The following is a 20013-nucleotide window of genomic DNA, read 5'->3' on the forward strand; positions in this document are numbered from 1 at the left end:
CAACACAGGCTTAGGGACACATGCCAAGCATATATAAAACCCAACTGTTAAATTGTTCTTAGTCTATTACCCAGATATATGGGATATATGAAAAAAAACTAAGAATTCTCTAAAGAGTTGGAGAGAATGGACTGAATCTGTGGTGTTGCGCTATTTCCAATCTTCCTCCAGCTACATTAGGGGAGAATCAAGAGTTTGCTCAGAGAGCCTGAAATGCATGTCATGGAGTTTGGAAGATTTCTATGGTCACACAAGGTTGCGACGACAACTTGTATCACTTTACTATGTTTATGTCTAGGATGCTGACTGTTCTGTCATTTTTACCCGTGTATGTACCTGACAGCTGGTGATATACTTTTTTAAATTGACTGTAAAGTAAGAGAAAGTAAATGGTGAGGCCTGGTACAGAGGTATACATATGGGAGTCACAGAGGCATGAATAAAATGTCATATATAGAGAGAGGGAATAACATAAGGAGAGGAGGTGTCCCAGGGCTAACCCTTGAGGACTTCCAACAGCTAGTGATTGGAAGGGAGATGACAGTGTGCACAGGAGGCAAAGTGGTTCATCAGAGAAAAGGAAGAGAGAGTTTTAAGAGTAAGTGGTCATAAGAGTAAGTGGTCACAACTCATGTGTCAAAAGTTTCTGAGAGGTCTGCTATGATGAGTACTGAAAATTTCTATTGATACAACATAGAAATCATTCATACTTTTTCCGATGGCTTAACTACTGGAGGAATTAAAGCCAGATCTATCTAGACCCTTTAATCCAGAAATTCCAACATATATGCCCCAAAGCAGTATGTAATTATGTTCACCAAAGAACACTGTAAGGCTATTCATACGACACTGTGGATGACAGCCAAGGACTAGAAGGATCCAGATAACCATTTCAGTAGGGGGCTGACCTGTAGTATACTCACAACACAGCAGTGGAAAGAAACTAAACTGTATACAACAGAAATGAATCTCAGAAATAGAATATTAAGAGAAGGATCCGGATAGGATAGAAAAAATACAAAGTTCAAAACCAGGCAACACGGACCTATCTATGGGATTGTGGTTTCCCTGGAAGAGCAGGCAGTGAGCAGAAGGGGACATAAGGAGGGGGGCGCTCTGCAGAGCAGAAGTGCATCCATGACAGAGCAGCAGGCAGCCTCAGGCTGTGGAAGATGCTAAATCCTTCAAATGACGCTTCCCAGAGTCGCTTTTACAGCACCAGGACAGATTCGGACACCGGATGACCCCCTCTGGCGCTATGGGTTGAAACAGGGAAGCCATTTAGATTTTGAGTCTTGCATTTTAATGTAATCATCACCAACAACTTTTTTTTTAATCTTTTGCTAAATGATCTACTGCAAAGTAAAGAAATGAAGATAAAAATGCTTTTGTTGAATGACACTGTTTGATATGTTCTCTGCGCCAGAGAAATCGCATTTTCCTTCGAGTGAAGCGTCCACCTTAGAACCCCCGCCAGGCGCAGCCCCTGCTTCTTCCTTCCTGTCTGCCACCCTCCCAGGTGTTCAGAGCTGGGGATGCCTCCTGCGGAGATCTGAGGTTTTTGTGGGGCTCCCACAGGTGCCGCATCACTGTGGTGTCTCTCAGAGCGCAGAAATACACTGCTGAGTCCGCAGGTTGTAATGCCGTGATGGTGAGGCTGATGGAACGGTCTGATTTCTGGAAATTCAAAGAATACCGACCCTCTGTTGCATTCTGCTCGCTGTACGAGTCCTGACGAATAAGGAAGATCATTTCCCCGCTTGGTGGTTGTTTGTACCAGAATAAATAATAACTAGAACCACTAACTTCATATACACAATCCAAGGTCGCAGCCTCATTCTCCAGCGTAGAAACGGCAGGCTGGGCTTGAGTCACCTTCTGCGTCATGCCGGATCCTGCAAAAAGAAAGAGAGAATTAGGCTGACTCTCCTGGTGTTATCCCCAGGGTTTTAAGGAACTCATGTAGGACAGAGAGTTCTGATTCCCCGGCCCAGTGTTCCCTCTGCTAAACCCCACCAGACAGTAAGAGCTGCACCTGCCTCCAGCCCCGGACTCGGGACTCAGAGGAGCTTGAGTGTGTGTCCGTGGCCATCCTCACTGGCCTCACCAAGGCAGATGGAGGCTATGACTGCTCTCAGCAGGCTGGGGAGTAGCATGTTGGAAGCGAGTCCTCTGAGTGAGATGTGCTCTGCTTTGTCTCAAACTCGGATCTAAATGCCTGCCCCGTGCCTCACGGGGCCCACACACCGTTACTGAGCTGTAGGAAGTTTCGGTGCCACAACAGGAAATGCAGTTTGCTCCCCGCGGGCTTGTGTCGTGCCGTGGCTTGTTTACGTGGGGGGAGAGTCTAACTTGTTTATTTAGTCTTTTGGTAATTTAATTCACAACCATGATATCTGGACATGTATTATGAGGTACATTGAATTGTAGGACATGAATATTCAACCATTCGCCGTCTTCAGCCCGTGCATCTACGATGGACTGGTAAGTTTCAAAGGAAATACAATATCTTAGGATTATGCTGACTTCTGCGGACAAACCGTCATCCATCTCTTTGTACAGTGTGTGCTTTTTTTTTTTTTTTTTTGGTCTCCAGCCAAAATCTACAGTAAAATATACACAGAGATTTTTCTCCCAGACAAGAAGCTAAAACTATTCACTCTCAGTTGTCATGACTTTTCTTCCTACACTCCAAGGCATTGGTTTCTGAGGAAATTTCCACTGGATGAAGTTCCTTGTCTGTTTCATGCTACCACAGCTAGTTTCCTGATTGACAAAATTTGTCCAGCAGCACGTGTCTAACAGCAGTCAATAGGAAGTGTGTTAGAAAAAATCTTGCTTTCGAATATTGCACCCACCAGTCGAAATGAGGTCAAATTCACCAGACCATGCATTCTTCTTTTCTTACAGCAAAAATGGAGCCGTTCAAAAATTGCAACGGTCTCTTCAGCTCTCTGCTGCAGCTGTGCTGTGGCTCAGAGGCTTTCACCGGAAGCAGTAGCTCGATGGCTTCGTGTTTTTGCAGCGTGGAAGCTGGTGTCTGATTTGCTTGGCATCAATGAGTTGATTTATGAGTGTGATTCAGGCAACTGCAGCTTTTAATCACCTATTTATTTTCTCTTCCGGAAGTGAATGTGTCTATTCAGTGACATCTAACATCCATGTTATATTATGAGAAAATAGAATTTTTTAGGAGTCTAGGATGGCCCAACTATCAGAAAAATGGTTGTCTCTAAGAGGAGGGATGTGATTGGAAGGAGGCCCAGGGGACTTCTGAGGTGAAGGGAATGTTTTATATATTGTTTTGTTCCTTGGATATAATATATATATATATATTTATAACTCTCCAGACACCCTGGATTGATCTAAGGATTTCATTGTAGAAAAAAATTATACCTCAATAAAAAAAGTGAACCACAGTAAAATAAAATGGGTACAGAGAGAATTAATTTGTCCAGCTTTCTGTAGGTGTTGCAGAAACTTATTCATATTTTTTAATTGTTACAGAACAGCTCTGGTCTGTCTGCTGTGATTACAGCGTACTCCCAGCCCTTCCGACAACCACCCGAGACCAGGAAGCGATGAAGGCTAGCTGGCCATTAATATGCTGAGAGGCTAAATACATACAAATGAGATGATTATACAAAATAGAATACAGCTCTCAGAATAAAGATCTCCACAGCTACACACAATTATAGGAATAAATCTCACAAAGGTAAGATCATGTAAAAGAAGCCAGCTACGAGAGTGTATGCTAAATGATTCTGTTTGCATAGAGAACAAAAGCAGAGAAAACTCTTCTGTGCCCTCACTGTCAGGATAGTGGTTCCCGAGAGTGGTGGAGACAGGCGGCAGGTACAGGAGTGGCCTGGCATGTGGGGAATGCCCTGTTTTTCCATATTGGCACTGGTTACCTGGGTGTTTCCAATAGGTGACAATCCCTCTAGCTCTGTGATTATTCAGATGTACATTTCTCCACACATGGGTTATTTTGTTTATTTTGGTTCTTTTTTATCGAAGTATAGCTTATTTGCAAAACAATGTACAGTCCCTGTATGCTCATTTCATTGAGTCAGAAAATTTTATATACCCATGTGATCACCACCCAAGCAAAATTGAGAACATTTACTTAACCCCAGGAAGTCCCCTTGTGACCCTCTCCAGGCAAACCTTTCTCCCTGGAGGAAACTGCCTTTCTACTTTCCAAGCAAGCTTCGTTTTTTCTGTTCTTGAAGTCCATATAAATGGAATCATACAGCATTTGGGAGGAAGGGTCTGGCTTCCGTCAGCAACTGCAGATTTTAGAGATCCATCCTGTTGTGTGTATCAGTCAGTGGTTCATTCCTTTCTATTGCAGAGTCGTATTCCTTACATACCATTAATTGTCACCTATTCTCCTGTTGATGGACATTTGGGTTGTTTCCAGTTTATGGCAAATACGAATAAGCCCACAGCAAACACTTTTGTATGGGTCATTTGTTGGTCTGGGTTTTCACTTCCCTTCGGTAAATATCTATTTGTGGACTTGCTGGGCCATAGCTCTTCCCCAAAGTGATGGCACCAACTTGCCTTCTACCAGCAGTGCGTGGAAGGTCCAGTTGCTCCATGTGTATTTGCCAATATTTGAGGTTGTCGCATGGTTTGTTTTTAGGCCTTCTAGTGGGGGTAAATAGCATCTGCATGCGAATTTAATTAGACTCTTCCTGGTGATTAATAACACTGAGCGTACTGTATGTTCTTATTCGTCACCCTATTTATGTACTTTATTATTATTATGCTATCTTTTTATTGTTGATTTATGAGAGTTCTTTATATATGCTGGAAATAATTCTTTTCCAACTACTTCTTTCTGGAATACTTCTGTCTAGACTTTGGATGGCTTATTGCTTTTCTTACTCTTGTTTAATGAGTAGAAATTTTACATTTTGCTTGTGTCCTACTTCTCAAACTTTCTGTTATGGTTAGCGTATTTTGTACCATGCCAAGAAGTCTCTGCCTGCTCTGAGGTCTCCAAGAGAGTCTCGGCTGTTTTGTGCTATTTTTAGGAGTAGCATTTGAGATTAAAATAAGCATCTTAATTTATCCTAGCCTGCTTTTAAATAATATTATTTCCCTTTAGGAAAAAAATGTGTTCTGATTGCATCTGAGTATGCTATAAGACCACAACACATTGTTTTTGTTGCTTTAAAGAAACAGCTTTTTTTTTTTTTTTTTGTTAGAGAGAGAGAGAGAGAGAGCTGGGGGTAGGAAGAGGTGGAAGGAAAAGGAGAAAGAGAATCTTAAGCAAGTTACACGCCCAGCATGGAGCCCCACAAGGGGCTCGATCTCACAACCCCGAGACCACGATCCTGAGCCAAAATCAAGGGTTGAACGCTTAGCCGTCTGAGTCACCAAAGCACCCCAGAAATTGTAGTTTTTTAAAGTAAGTGAAGTTATTAAAATTACCAACAAAACTTAAAAAAATTTACTTAGTTATCTACCCTTTCTGATATTCTTTGTTTCTTTTTGTGAATCTGTGTTTCCATGTGATATTATTTCCCTATAACATGAAGACCTTCAACATCTCTCAGGTGCAAGTCAGCTACGGACGAATAATCTTTGATTTTGTCTCTCTGAAACTATATTTATTTTGTCTTTATTTTTAAGGGATATTTTTGCAAGTGAGAGATTTTAGGTGATCATATTTTGATTCTTTCAATGCTTGGTAAATGTTGTTTTATTGTCTTCTTGTTTCTACTGTTTTTGGCTGTCAGTCGGTTATCATTTGTGTCTTTGTTCCTGCATATGTGTAATGTGTCTGTCTTTCTCCTTTGACTGCTTTTTAAGATCTGATCTTTATTTAATTTTTTTTTCCAGAACTTTGGCTGTGATGTGCCTAGATGGGGCCCCCTTGTATTTATCACACGTGGAATTCTCTGACCTTCTTTAATCTGTCCATTAACAACTTTCTTCAAATGAGAAAGTCCTCAGCCGTTATCTCTTTAAATATATTTTTTTGCTCCATTCTTTCCCTTCCTTGTGGGAATTTTTGATTATACACACGTTAGACCATTTGTTATGTCCCTCAGATCTCAAAAGATTGTTCTATTTATTATTACCATTTTACCTCTTTTATTCCAGTTGAGATAATTCTGTTGGCCTGTCTTCAAGGTCACTGAAGGTCTTTTCTTCTTTTATCACCAAGTTTCTCTTTGGCTCATTTGAATCACTTCCTTTTTTTATACATATTTCTAATCTCTCCTAAATTTCCACATCTTTGCATGTGTATTGTTTACATTTTCTATTAAATCCTCTGGCATTTTTACCATAATATTTAATTTAATTTAATTTAATTTAATTTTTTTATTTATTTGTTTTTGGAGAGAGAGAGAGAGAGCATGAATGAGGGGAGGGACAGAGGGAGAGAGAGAATCTTTTTTTTTTTTTTAGATTTTGTTTATTTATTTGAGAGGGAGGACAAGCAGCAGAGAGAGAGAAGCAGGCTGTGCATGCATCAGGGAGCCCAATGTGGGGCTTAATCCCAGGACTCTGGGATCATGGCCTGAGCCGAAATCAAGAGTTGAACCACTTAACCAGCTGAGCCGCCCAGGCACCCCTACCATAATTATTTTAAAGTACACATCTGGTCATTCCAACACCTGTGTCATCTTTTTGGGTTGGACGCTTAATTGACTGAGCCACCCAGGCGCCCCAGTATTTTCTTTTAGAAAGCCAGGTTTAGATGATGAATATTCTTAGCCAGGTTCTCTGCATTCCAGGGGCGTGGATATGGTATTTAACTGCCTCCTGCTATGGTGCTTTATTAGAGAATTCGGGAATGTCAATTAAGGTCTCCGTGTCTGTCGGTTGGTTTGTTTCATTTCCTTTGTAATTATTTGTGCTACTGAAACAAACCCAGCAGATTTAAAAGGGTCATTTCCATAGCTCGTTATTTCTCTAGTTCTCTAGATTGGGTTTGCTTTAGGCAGATTATGATTGTGTTATAGAAAGAAGTGAAAAGAGTGTTCCCTGCTTACATACATTTAAGACATCAGGACTTTGTTATTGCAGACAGACAGCTGTGATGTTTTCTTACACGGGTTCTGAGGGATAGTGTCTTCGATATAATAACAATTACTATAACCACATCAGTGAACGCAAGAATGATTCTTCTTCAGATGATAAATGTTCACTTTGACTAGATTTTGTCACCAATTCAAATTGACTTTGGTTTAACTCTTACTAAAATTAGGGTCTTGAGTAGAGTTATGCTGGCAAGGTTCTCTAGATAAACTCAGAACCCAGCTGCTCTTAAACTACTCTGCATGTTCAGGAATCCCTAAGCTCAAGCATTCGTTCTGGAAATTTACAGTTATCTAAGATGTACAAAACTCCATACAAAGCAAATAAACCAAAACAAGATACGATTCCTATCTCAGATTGGTTTCAGATGGTGAGGGTCAGGTAAGTAGAACAAATCCTATTTCCTGCCTGTACTCCCTGGAGCCCAGGCCCAGGCAGGTGGAATGAGGGATCAGACAGGAAATAGATAGCTGATGCATTTATCGCTGGGTGAATAAAACCTGTTTGAATATCTTATTTCTAATGTTTAGATTTATTTTTGCTTTTCCATCTCCCTCTTCCTTTCTTAGGCCTGTTTATCACGATGTTCAACCTTCACTGCTCAGGTGTCTAATACCCAGTGTGAAGGAGTCCAGAGTGTTAGGGAAGAAGGCAGTGTTTACCTTCAGGGTCGGGTGTCTAAACATATGCCTAGATCCTTCTCCCTTCTCATTTCATCACATTAATTCTCTGACTTGCTTCCAGGAAGATTAAGTATTGTCTAGCCTTGGCATAAATAAAATTAAGTTTTTTATTGATATATCTTAAATTTTATAAAACTGGGTTTCAAAATCAAAAAGTTCTCCATTTTGCCTGAAAGTTGAATTATTTGAAATGTGATCGATATGAAATTTATTTTATTGTGACTAAATTGAGGTTTTTGAAGCTCATTGTCACTACCTCTGCTGGCTTCTTTTGAAACTTTTGTTTTTTTTCAATTTACAGAGGCAAAATTAAGGCTGCCAGGCTCAGAAGGGCTCTTCCTTTCTCCCTACACTCTAAAGCTAAATATTTTGAAGATGAAGTGACGTGTTTCATTTGCTTTTGCCGCAGAAGTCTCATAGAGCCAAAGCAGTATGTTTTTATCAGTCCTTGAGCGGAATGGGGACGATGTGGAAATAGAAGAACTTAGCTTTGCAGAGTCCCCTAAATGCCTTGTCCAGCGCTCGAGGTATCTATCCCTCAAAAAAGTGTAAGTACATTTCAAAATATGTATAATCTTTCTGGGGTGATAATATATAAACTCACAGTTAGGTAGTTCGGTATAGAGACTTTGGATGAGCCTGGGCTCTACCCTTGGCTGAATACACTGGTTTAAGTTACCTCACCTCTCTGAACCTTGGGGTTTTTAAACCATAAAATGAGATTAATCCTGTGTGCCTTCGCGTGCTCACAACATTGTTATGGAGCAAATGAGGTAATGCTTATGAAAGTGCATTGTAAAGTTAGGTGGTGCAATTGAAATATTAAAAACATATTAGGTTATTTATCAGAGGTAATAATTAGTGGCAGGGCTTTTCACAGGAAAGGAGAAGACACCATGGGCTGGAATGACCAGGAAATTCTTCATGAGGCAGGAACGGTCTGAGATAGTCTCTGGGATTGGGAGGAGTCATAATGGCAAGCACTAGGGAGAGGGTAATTATGGGAGAAACGTATTGTAGGCAGGACTCTTTCAGGAGTACAGCGAGTGTTCCCCCAACTTCATCCTTGAGCCAGACTTAATCTGCTGAAGCAGAAAGTTCCTGACAACACTGTAGAGGCCACTGAGAGCCGCACCAGGAGCTTTAACCTTACTGCTGCCAACAAAGGATGGTCACTGAGGGTTGTTAAACAGTGGACCGCTGTGATCGATGCTGTGTTTTTTAAAATGATAAATTATTCTGTGGGATATGGAGTAGGATCCAGGGAGGAGACCTTATTAGGAGGAAGGCTTCTTCAAAGGCTGTTACAGAAAACCGGATGTGAGACGCTGAGGGTCTCCACTTGGGGCGGTCCTCTAGAGAAGCAGGCACTAGAGGGAAGTTCAAGTCCACTGGCATGTTGTATTCCTGCAACTGGGAGCAGAGAACCTTTGCAAATATGTGTCCAAAGTAGCTAAGTCTTACTGAGCAAATGTTTATTAAGCATCTGTTAAATGAGGGCACAGTGTGAGGGGCAATGGGGATATGAAAATAGATTGATTATGAATTGTGTTCTCAGAACTCAGCTAATGGACTAAATAATGTATACTTTTAAAAACTTTATCAAAGTGTGATATACATACATAGACAAAACTTAAGTGTAGAGCTTGGTGAATTCTCACTGAGTGAGCTCATTATTAGTGCCCAGATTGAAACAGATGTAATCAACATCCCAGAAACCTCCCTCGTTCAATCTCTGAGTCGCCGTCTCCCCATAAAGATAACCGCCACCTCTACTCTCTTGACTTATAATTTCATGGATTAGTCTGACCAATTTTTGAGCTTCTTTTGTGTCTGACATCTTTCACTCAGTCACATTTGTGGGACTCATTCCGCATCAAGCATATAGCAAGTTCATTCATTCTCTTGCTGTGTAGTCTAGTCTCTGAATTTACTTATCCTTGAAATTGCTGATGGACATCTGTAGGGTATTACAATTACTGATGCCACACAGGTTCTTCTTCTTACACATGTCTTATGAATGAACAGAGGTCACATTTCTGGGGGGTACATACCTACAGGTGTAATTGCTGGATCGCAGGGTATGTTTATGTTCAGCTTTAATAGGTATCGTCAAATGGTTTGCAAGGTTGCACCAGGTCACGTTGCCTCCAGTGGCCCCTGAGAACTCCCATTGCCCCATGCTCTTGTAGACCCTTGGTGTTGTCTGTCTTCTTCACTTTACCCACTCTGTGCAGAGTGTTGTTATAGATATGAATTTTCAGGACCACAAGACAAGGTATCAAGTGACCAGTACCAAGAAGGCTTAAGAAGTGATTGGAAAGTTTAGAGGAGGGATTACATCTATTGTGTTTGGTAGGAGAGCTGGGCCTTGTAAGGTAAGAATAGTGACTATACATACTCCAGGACCACTCTACATTTTAAGAATCATGCTTAGAAATATGAAATTGCAGTGTTTCAGTGCCTAGGCCACGTCTCTCAGCAGCAAAACTGATCTTTTCTCACCTGCTGTGTTCCCCATTTTCCTTCCAGAAAGTATGATCACAGGAGGTATAGACAGGTTGTCAGCTACAGAGAGGCAAAGAGGATGTCTGGTGCAATGAGAACAATTTATTAGAGACGTAGGTCAGTGACCCAAGTAGCATCCATATTCCTGCTAATGAGCAGAGGAGTGAGAGGCTGTGTCGTGCTCTAAGACTGGATAATACTTTCTCCTAGTTTTTTGGAACAGGTTAGAAAGCTCATCGTACTCCCAGGACAGCTTGCATTTTACCTGGATACAGGATGAGAGTATCTTCTTTGTCAACTATGACCTCATTTCAGGGAAATGCATCCATCAGTCAAATTTCAGGTGTATTGAAAAAGTATTTACATACTCTTAAAATAAAAGGGGGAAAAACTCACCATAACCTATAATGNAAACCCACCATAACCTATAATGATTTAGTGCCTCACAACTTATCTGTTGGTTGAATACCTCCTCAGGGGAAAAATGCCATTTCCTTGTTAGCTTTTATCTTGACATGTGGAACTTGGCTGATTGTTTATTCCAGTAGTGCTCAAGGTTGAAACCAATGCAGTTTGAAAGCTGGCATGGTTATTGCTCACGTCTTAGAGTATTCCTTCTTTGGGCTGTCAGCAAATATGAGCAAATATAACTTAAATTATTTAGTTAGGGAAAATAAAGTGGTCCTGCCTCCCTCTGAGTAGACACAGGAACTACTGTCCAGAAAATTCTACTCTGTGCCTAAGCTTAGGAATTTCTGATATAACTCAATACGCATATTTCCAAAATACCCCTCCTCTTCCAAACTACACACATTAATTATGGTGGAAAATGGGAGAGGGAAAAATCCTAAAAATATACAACTTTGTAGCCACAACATTATCAAAAACAATAGAAATCCAATCAAAAATTCCAGCAGAGTTCAATACCTATTGGCATTTGCCCCTGCATTATAATCAGTAAACTCTTTGCAGCCTTAAATGCTGGGACTTAGGTTTTGCCTCTCGAGATATAGGTCCATGAGAACATTCGTGTCTCTTATAAGAGCTGGTTCATCAAAATTTTTAATGTTATTATTCTTCATGAATCAATGTTGTTAACGTGAGTGGTGAGTATAGCCCCATGGTCTTTATATCCTCACTCTCAGCTTCATCAGGTAGCTTTACCTTGAAAACCCTAGAAATTCTTGAAGCCACTAGAACAAACTCGGCTGGTACTGAGTAGAGTTAAGGCTTATTTTAATANCTGGTACTGAGTAGAGTTGAGGCTTATTTTAATAGTAAAAACTTGCCCCTGATAGTTCTTTGATTTGAAACAATTATTAATGTGCTTGGGAAAATCCATGAAACCAATAAAACTTTCACATGATACTGACGATTATACCTGCATTTACTAATTCTTTGAAAAAGGATTTGTTTTAATCAGATATATGCTGTAGCAAAGCCAAAAGTACTGTGTCCTGCAGTCGCAATGAGTAGACATATTTTCCATATCCAGTATTTTTGTTTGTATTTGGAAAATATAGCCTCCATTTCCAGGACAAATACATATATGTCTCCGGATAGCAGCCATTGTGGCTCAGTGATGACCCCTAGAATAGCCAGGCTATTCAGTCAGAGAGCGTATGAGCAACCTTACGGTTCAAGAACATGAGAGATGGTGAGTGTGTTTTGGGCTTCAGTAAGCAGATATGTATATAGACTCTTGTGATTGCCGATTGAGTAAACTGCAGCTTTCATTTATTGGCATTGGATTCTTCTCCGCCAAATGAAAACATCAACAATGATGAAATCTAAGATTACAATTGCATTCTGGGGAAGAAAAGAAGACGGACTTCTAGAAGGCTCAACCAATTTAAGAATATTGGTCACGCATTGGATTTGGGCCTAGCCCAACTTCTGCGCCCAGCTGGTAATGTAACCTTGAGNTGCTGCTCTGACTCTCAGAAGAGGCATAGCAAACCGCCAGGGAAAGCCGCCAGAGAACAGCCCGGAAATACCGGCTCACAGGGAGCCCATCCCCATCCCCCCTCGCAGGGGACATGGAGACTCTACGCAAACAGGGTTTTCTGAGTACCGGCAGGCAGGCCCCTCCCCCAGAAGGCAGGCTGAAAATCAAGAAGCCCACAACCCAGAGCACCTGAGTGGCGCAGTCACCAAGCACCTGTCTTCGGATTAGGGTGTGATCACAATGTTCCGGAAAGGAGTTCCTCATTGGGCTTCTCCACCGGGAGCCTGCTTCTTCCTATCCCACTCCTCTGCTTGGGTTCCCTTTCTTGCTGACTGTCTGTCTCTCTCTCTCAAATAAATAAATAAAATCTTTAAGGAAGGAGCCCACATCCCTAAGATCTCTATAAAACAAGGGCGCATGGCCTGGGTCCCAGTCAACAACTTGGGCTCTGGACAGCCCTCTGGTTTTCTGATGAGCTCTTCAGGAGGCGCTCAGGCTCTTTGTTCTGGTGCTGCACGTACCAGAAAGCAGAAACCGAGTAGCTGAGCTCTTAGGTGCAGTTCAGGTTCAGCGGTGTACCCTCAGAGAGGGTAACAGGGCCTTCCATCTGCATCACCATGTCTCCACGGGTCCCTGCGGGGGGGAAAAGAAAAGACTTTGTTATATGGATAATGTAAGAAGGATAGTTTCCAGTTTAGTAAAGGCAAAAAACCATCCTCAAACCAAGCAATAGAACATCATGGGACTTTTGAATAAATGTCACTTACTCAGTATCAGCAAGATTACAAGTCCCGAGTAGGAAGCAGAGGGCATGGCTTTGTGGAGAAGCGGTGGGAGGTTTCATCTGGGGATTCACCCAAAGCTGAGAGGGCCGTTCCTCTAGTTTCTTGATCCGTCGATGCAATCTTTTAGAAAATCTTGGTTCAGGTGTTTAGCAAGACAAACTACCCTGCAAGATCATCACACAGGTTCTAAAAAAAGAGACACGTGCTCAGAAGTGGAAGATGAATTTGTGTCAAACCACCAGCTGAAGGGAGCAGCGCCTTCCTGTGGTCCCCCCCCCCCGCGGACCCTGCGGGCCACTTTCCAACTGAATTGGTGTTGACCCTGGCAGGACCCTACGTTGTAGACATAGAAGGGAAATAGGTGTCTGGGGTGAGGGGTAGGGCTCCAGGAAGGAAGCACCGAAAGTTTTTGCAGACTTCAAGTGGTGCCTGAGGCTGAGACAGTGGGTCTGTCACCGTCTTTAAGACGCAGGGCACTATGGATCCCCAAATCGCCCTCATCCTAGCAGCTAGTGTCTGTTCCTGCTGAGGATTAAGCTGGTTTGAAGCTATCATGGTATACTTAGGGCATACTGAAAGTGTAAAAAAGGCATGATCTGAGGGGCGCCTGGGTGGCTCAGTCGTTAAGTGTCTACCTTTGGCTCAGGGCATGATCCCAGAGTCCTGGGATGGAACCCTACATCAGGGTCCCCTACAGCAGGGAGCCTGCTTCTTCCTCTCCCACTCCCCCTGCTTGTGTTCCCTCTCTTGCTGGCTGTCTCTCTCTCTCTCTGTCAAATAAGTAAATAAAATCTTAAAAAAAAAAAAGAGGCATGATCTGAGACCTTTTCTTGACATATTCCTCCACTGATCCCCCTCGAACCAAGGGATGAGCCCCCCTGATGACAATGTGCTCCCTTCTCTCCCCTGCCTTTGCCTAAGTAACTTCTATTCATTCTTTAAGAACCAATTTATGCAGCATCTCCTTGCAGAAGGACGCCTTCAGGTCTTCCAGGGCGCCCCTCTCTTTTCCCACTCTACGTACCTATCTACACGGTCATTATACCTCATAGTAGAATCATTTGTGTTCCGTTTTTCAAACTAGACGTGGTGCCCCTGAGATCGGGAATTTTAAAGATTAGTCTCAGTGGCCAGTTTCTCAAAATATATAGGCCATTAGGAGATCCTCAAAAAAATACCTGAAGAATGAGTGAATAAATGAATGAGTGGCTATGTCTGGTAGGTATGATTATCTTATTATACAGCACAGTCTCTATGAGAGCATATGCCTCAGGCCTCTGGCTTCTCCCAGAGTCAGATCCCAGACCTCAATAACAGGTGCATTCAGTGTTTCTCAAAATTGAGTAAGGTACAGATCTCCATATAAGGAACCACTCTCATACTATTTTTTAAAAATATTATGATGCTGTAATATACACCAAAATGAAGTTCAGTATAAACGTTTAAGGCTCATAGGTCTTACACAATTACCACACCAAACAAAAAATGCAAACAAAATACAAAATCAAATTCAAATTCAAATAACGTGTAAAGTGATCTTTTGCTGAAACAAAGGGTTGGTGTAGTCTCATTAGAAGAATACTAAAGATGTGTGTAGTTAGTAACTCACTGGATTGAGATGATTTGGAGCTTCATGTACTATTGTCTGAATTATTATAATTAGTTGTTCCGAGTACATTTACTTTTCCTATTCAAAAATATCCATTTAACTTGCCACTTTACAAAAGTAAAATAAATAAATGTAATAAAGCACCCAAAAATCAGCACTGAAAAAAAAACCCATATTACGTATATACTGCTACTCTTCTATCTACTGACTTGCATGTTGATACGTCCAAACAATGAATGTTAGTGACTCACCCGCTTTCAATGGAAACATTGTGGTACCATGGCAACATAGGTTCTTGGGAGTTTGGCCTGTGTGTAGTGCCACATGTCATAGCATAACCAAAATTTCCTAAGCCGTTTTCTCCATTTATTTTTTTAATGTTTTTTTTTATTATATTATGTTAGTCACCGTACAGTACGTCCCTGGTTTCCGATGTAAAGTTCGATGATTCATTAGTTGCGTATAACACCCAGTGCACCATGCAATACGTGCCCTCCTTATTACCCATCACCGGTCTCATTTTCTCCATTTAAACAACTGTGATGTCTTTATTTGTAGAATGCCATTATTCCATTTGTCTTTAGTAAAAGTGGCATAAAGAACACAAAAGTATCAAAACCAAGGAGAATATTCGAAGTTGTTCATATAGATAATTAGAAATATGCTGTCATTTTATTTTGTTGTCATCAAACAGAAAATTCCAACTCTAAAAATTCTCAGGTAATTCCTGTCTCCCAGGGGTTGGCAAGGTTTTTTCTGCGAAGGGTCAAATAGTAAATACGTTAGGCTTTGAAGTCATTATCTCCAAGCAACAGCCCAACTCTGCTGTTACAGTGCAAGCAGCCTTAGTCAATGCACAAATAAATGGGCATGGCTGTTTTTACAATAAAACTTCATTTACAAAGACAGGTGGTAGCCAGCTTTGACCTGTGGGCTATAGTTTGCCAACCCCTGCTAAGCCCCAGGAGTTTACGCATAAACCTCCAAAGTCCCACAGATTACAGTCTGAGAAACTCAGCCATGTGTTGTTCTTTTTGTCCTGTCACTGCAATATTATCAATATTATCTTCAAGGGGGCTTAAAATAAATTAAGTATATTAAATAAGCAAAGTATAGAAAGGAGAAAGAAGGAGATTTGATGATCTTAATGCCTAAGCTATTTTGGTGCTGAGAATTCTGGAGTAAAAAGGCAGATATGGTCCCTGCCATTAGGGAGCTCACGGAGTAGCAGTGGAAATAGCTTTTAATCAAATAATCAAAGAAATAAAGGAAAAACTGCAAGTTTAGAAAGGCAGGGGTCTATGATTCTAAGAGTATTAAGTTGAGCTTTCTTCAGTTATTCTTCGCCAGATGTACGAGAAAGAGCAGGCATTTGGTGGTTTTTACTCTTTTGAAGGGAGGGAAAAGAATTTTAAGAAAGGGAGAAAGTGAGAAAATCACCTACAGTTGCTATGAAAGGGTCATATAGGAGGAACAAAGTGCTTTTAAGGAACTTAAATAACACCAGTATTTGTGAAGACAGAGACAGGCAGACAGAGAGTGGGAGGAAGGGAGAGACATTAGAGCATACTGTGGGATGTGGCTGGCAGGGTAGCGTAGCAAAAGCCTACATTATGCAAGGTTTTGTAGGTCATTAAGAAGTTTTTTTCTTTATTTTAAGAGCAAGTGGGGATTCAGGTGATTGACCTGGTCAAATGTTCACTCTGACAAGAGACTACAAAGGAGTACACTGAGGAGTCATGAGATCAAATGTTAAACGTGCTAAGTAGGGAAGCAAGGGTTTAAGGTGGGTTTTTAATTAAGATTGTGGAGTTGAACTGGGTTTTGGGGGTCGTGATGTCTTCTGGAAGACTTTTAGGAGAAATTCGACAGAATTGGGAGTTAGATTGGATTCAGTATTTCAAAAATAAATAATTATGAATAAGTAAAAAGCATATGAGTCCTAATACACCCTGGTGTGAGGCTGTGGCAGAAATGGCTAGTTCCCTCTACGATGCCCATTGTCTCCTGTTTCTTACTAATAGAATCCCAATTTTAACATGGGTGGCAACATGTTAAGACAAAAAATAGCCCTGATATCTCAGCCTCGCTTGCAGATGGGAGAGAGGTGGAGACATTAAATAACACTCAGGTAAATGAAATGGAAATAGAAACCACTGGGTGTAGTTTCTGGAAAAGATTGACTCGGCCATCATGTGCCCATTTGCCCTCTGACTTTCTCTTTCTTTCTGCCTGGAGGGTGTTTAAAGTGGACAGATCTCTAGCAGTTTCTTTAAATTATAAAACCAGCAGTGATGTCTTAAGGATGTCACTTAAGACAGTGAGCTAGAAAGACCCCAGATTCTTCCTAAAATGAGGAAGCTAGCATACCAGCCGTGCACATGATAGAGCTTCTTTAAGTGAGAGGAAAATAAATTCCACCCTGTTAAAAATATCATCATTTGAGTTTTCTGTAACATGAAGCTGAACCAATCTCTAAACTCATATAGATGATGTTCATTAAGAACACAAATTCATTGTTTCCAACAGAGACTGAATGAGTAAGCTGGGATAGAGCTTAATAATCCGGATCTTACAAGGTGCTCCAGATGATTCTGATACAGGTGATGTTGGTGGTTGAATTCTGGCATTTGGCAACTACTGCCCTGTAGGATGTTTCCTCTCCCCTCCCCCCACCTGTTTCAGCAAACACTTACATAAATACAAATGCCCCAATTTTCTCTACATATTTTCAGTAGTATCAAAACTTCATTAAGAAAACTACATTCAAACCATATGATCTAGTAATTCCATTACTGGATATTTACCCAAAGAAAAGGGAAACACTACTTTGAAAAGATATGTGCACCTCTGTATTTATAGCTGCATAATATACAATAGCCAAGCTATAGAAGCAGCCCAAGTGTCCACTGATGATGGTGGATAGAGAAGGTGTGAGAGATACGTAGATATAGATAGATCTAGATACAATGGAATATTGCTTAGCCACAAAAAAGAATAAAAAATCTTGCTATTTGCAACAACGTGGATGGATCTAGAGGGTATAATGTTAAGCGAAATAAACCAGTCGAAGAAAGACCAATACAATATGATGTCATTCACATTTGGAATTTCCAAAACAAAATAAGTGAACACAGAAAAAATAGACAAACAAAAAAAACAGACTTAACTATGGAGAACAAACAGATGGTCATCAGAAGGGAGGTATGTGGGGGGATGGGTGAAATAGGCAAAGGGGATTAAGAGTACACTTATCGTGATGAGCACTGAGAAACGTATAGAATTGTTGAATCGCTGTATTGCACACCTGAAACTAATATAACACTGCATGCTTATTAACTTGAATTATTAGTGGAGAGCATGCATCTCTCACACGGATGGGGAAAAATTATGACTTTCTCATAAGTTCTCATTTGATTCATGGAGAGATTGAAGCTTGGAAATCATAAGACTAGTAAATGCAGAATGAGATTTGGAGTTTTGTTTCTATGGGTACACAAGTTTCCACTCCTCAACTTTAAAATGAAAAATTTGGCTGAAAGAGTTCTAAGATCCATTTCAATTCTTTGTCCTATACAGGAATTGGAGGGAAGCAAAAATCATCTCACGCATCTCAAGGAGCCATCTGGGTCACCAGGGGCTTGCATGTATGAGACCTTCTAATACCGAGAAGTCCTTTCCCATTCCACACGTGTCCAGTGCTTAGCCTTCTCCCTGATAAAATTAGAGCTTGAAGGGTCTTTTGGGCTCATCAATCCAAACCCTTCATTACCAGTGAGGAAATGGAAGGCTGCTTTGCTGATGCTGTGCCCAAAGCCGTAGGGCCGGGACTGGCAGAGCCGAACCTGGCATTGCAGTTTCTCATTCTAACCTTCATACCCTTTGCCCTGGTACAAAGTGCTTCCAAAGAAGCCATGAATTTGAGAGGGTCCATCTTTCATCTTGCCCGCTCTTTGTAGACTCTCCTTCCTGGGAAGTCATAACCACGAATGCTACCCACCTTGGGGCTTCACAGCGGCAGCTCGGGCAAGGTTTGTGTGGAGGCTGCAGCTGCCTGGCGAACACTGTGTTCCATGGCACAGACGTAAGTTGCGGTGTCTGTGGTCTGGGAAGCCATGATGGACAAAGAACAGCTTTTGATGGAGTTGTTCAGTGTGACTTGTAGCCTTCCGCTGTGTTTCTCTCTTTCATTTGAACGTATTAAAATCATTTGGACAAAGCCTCGAACTGAGTCTTGTCTATACCACTGTAAGCTGCTTATAGAAGTTTTGTAACTGCAGTTCATGGTGGCATTTTCTCCCTCCTGGATGGTCAGCACCTGATAATACTGTTCCTGCTGGCTGTTCACCCCTAGGCAAAGACAGAAGGCCAGACACTGGAAGTCGGTCATTGTATTTTCACTCTTTAGTATTTACATTTCCTTCCATAACTTTCTGGTGTATTTTCAACTTAACAAGAAGAGTTTGCCTAAACTCAGTCTTGTGGGCACTGAACTTAGGTCGCCCTGTTCCATAAATTTGGTCACCCTGTCTCTATTACCAAGAACCCCAACTCACTGGCCAGTTGAAGCCATAGTATCAACAAAGACGCTTCCAGGAGTTTCTCCATTCTTCTTCCTTGTTGGAATCACAGAAGACTCAGCTCTGGGGCCTGAAATGCAGCCAGGATACTCAGTCGAAAGTGTTGGCTCTCTCTGTGGGGTATATTTATCTGTTCCCTCTGCACACCAGAGTCTCACCTGGCCAGTCAGAGGCAAACCCATCCCTTTGCTTTCAGTACAAACTGATTTCAAACCTACTGAGTCCGAGGACAGACACTGCCATCTCGTGGCTCGTGGTAGCAACATCATTTGCCGATAGAATGTGCTCTGGAAAGGTGAAGAGTGTGATTCAGAAACAATTACAAAGCAGTGATGCCCACCTTCCAGCCATGCCCTCACTGTCTTCCCTCTGTACTTATGGCCCAATCCTAATATCTTCTCATAAGGACACCAGTCATACTGGAGGAGAGCCGATCCTAACAATCCCATTTTAACTTAATTACCTCTTTAATAACCCTACTCCAAATACAGTCATGTTTTGAGGTATTGGGAGTTAGGAAAATATGAATTTGGGTGGGGAGAAAATTCATCTCATAACAATGAGTACCTGATATTTCTCTTTCTATGGCAGGAGGCGGTAGGGTGCAAGAAGTGAACCAGCTTTGCAATGAGGCCAGGGGTGTCAAGTTTAGATCTACCCATTCAGTAGCTGTTTATATCATTTGTGTCTGTATTCTCTTGACTATGAAATGTGGATGATGAGTGATAATAATATTGCTGTTTTAGAGTTTTAGAAATGATTGATGAGATAATAAAATGCAATTTAGAGCAAAGCCTGACACTTACTAATGACTCAAAAATTATTGTTGTTACGAGAA

The 20013-nt window shown here is 41.3% G+C and overlaps 1 long non-coding RNA gene and 1 gene segment (V, D, J or C); one reads left to right on the forward strand and one right to left on the reverse strand.

Annotated features, from left to right (window-relative positions):
- Positions 1-1263: 1263 nt before the first annotated feature.
- Positions 1264-2259, reverse strand: LOC105235009. The segment is given in 2 exon segments: positions 1264-1895; positions 2108-2259. Coding segments are annotated over 2 exon segments (483 nt in total).
- Positions 2260-2334: 75 nt separating this feature from the next.
- LOC117797707 lies at positions 2335-12178 on the forward strand. Of its 2 annotated transcripts, XR_004622660.1 has the most exons (4): positions 2335-2484; positions 3508-3715; positions 8155-8293; positions 12049-12178. It is a non-coding gene; the product is annotated as an uncharacterized LOC117797707 (long non-coding RNA). The 2 variants fall into 2 exon arrangements; XR_004622661.1 differs by lacking the exons at positions 2335-2484; positions 3508-3715 and adding an exon at positions 5329-5422.
- Positions 12179-20013: the final 7835 nt, after the last annotated feature.

The sequence above is a fragment of the Ailuropoda melanoleuca genome, unplaced genomic scaffold (assembly GCF_002007445.2).
Source record: "Ailuropoda melanoleuca isolate Jingjing unplaced genomic scaffold, ASM200744v2 unplaced-scaffold11384, whole genome shotgun sequence".
NCBI lineage: Eukaryota > Metazoa > Chordata > Mammalia > Carnivora > Ursidae > Ailuropoda > Ailuropoda melanoleuca.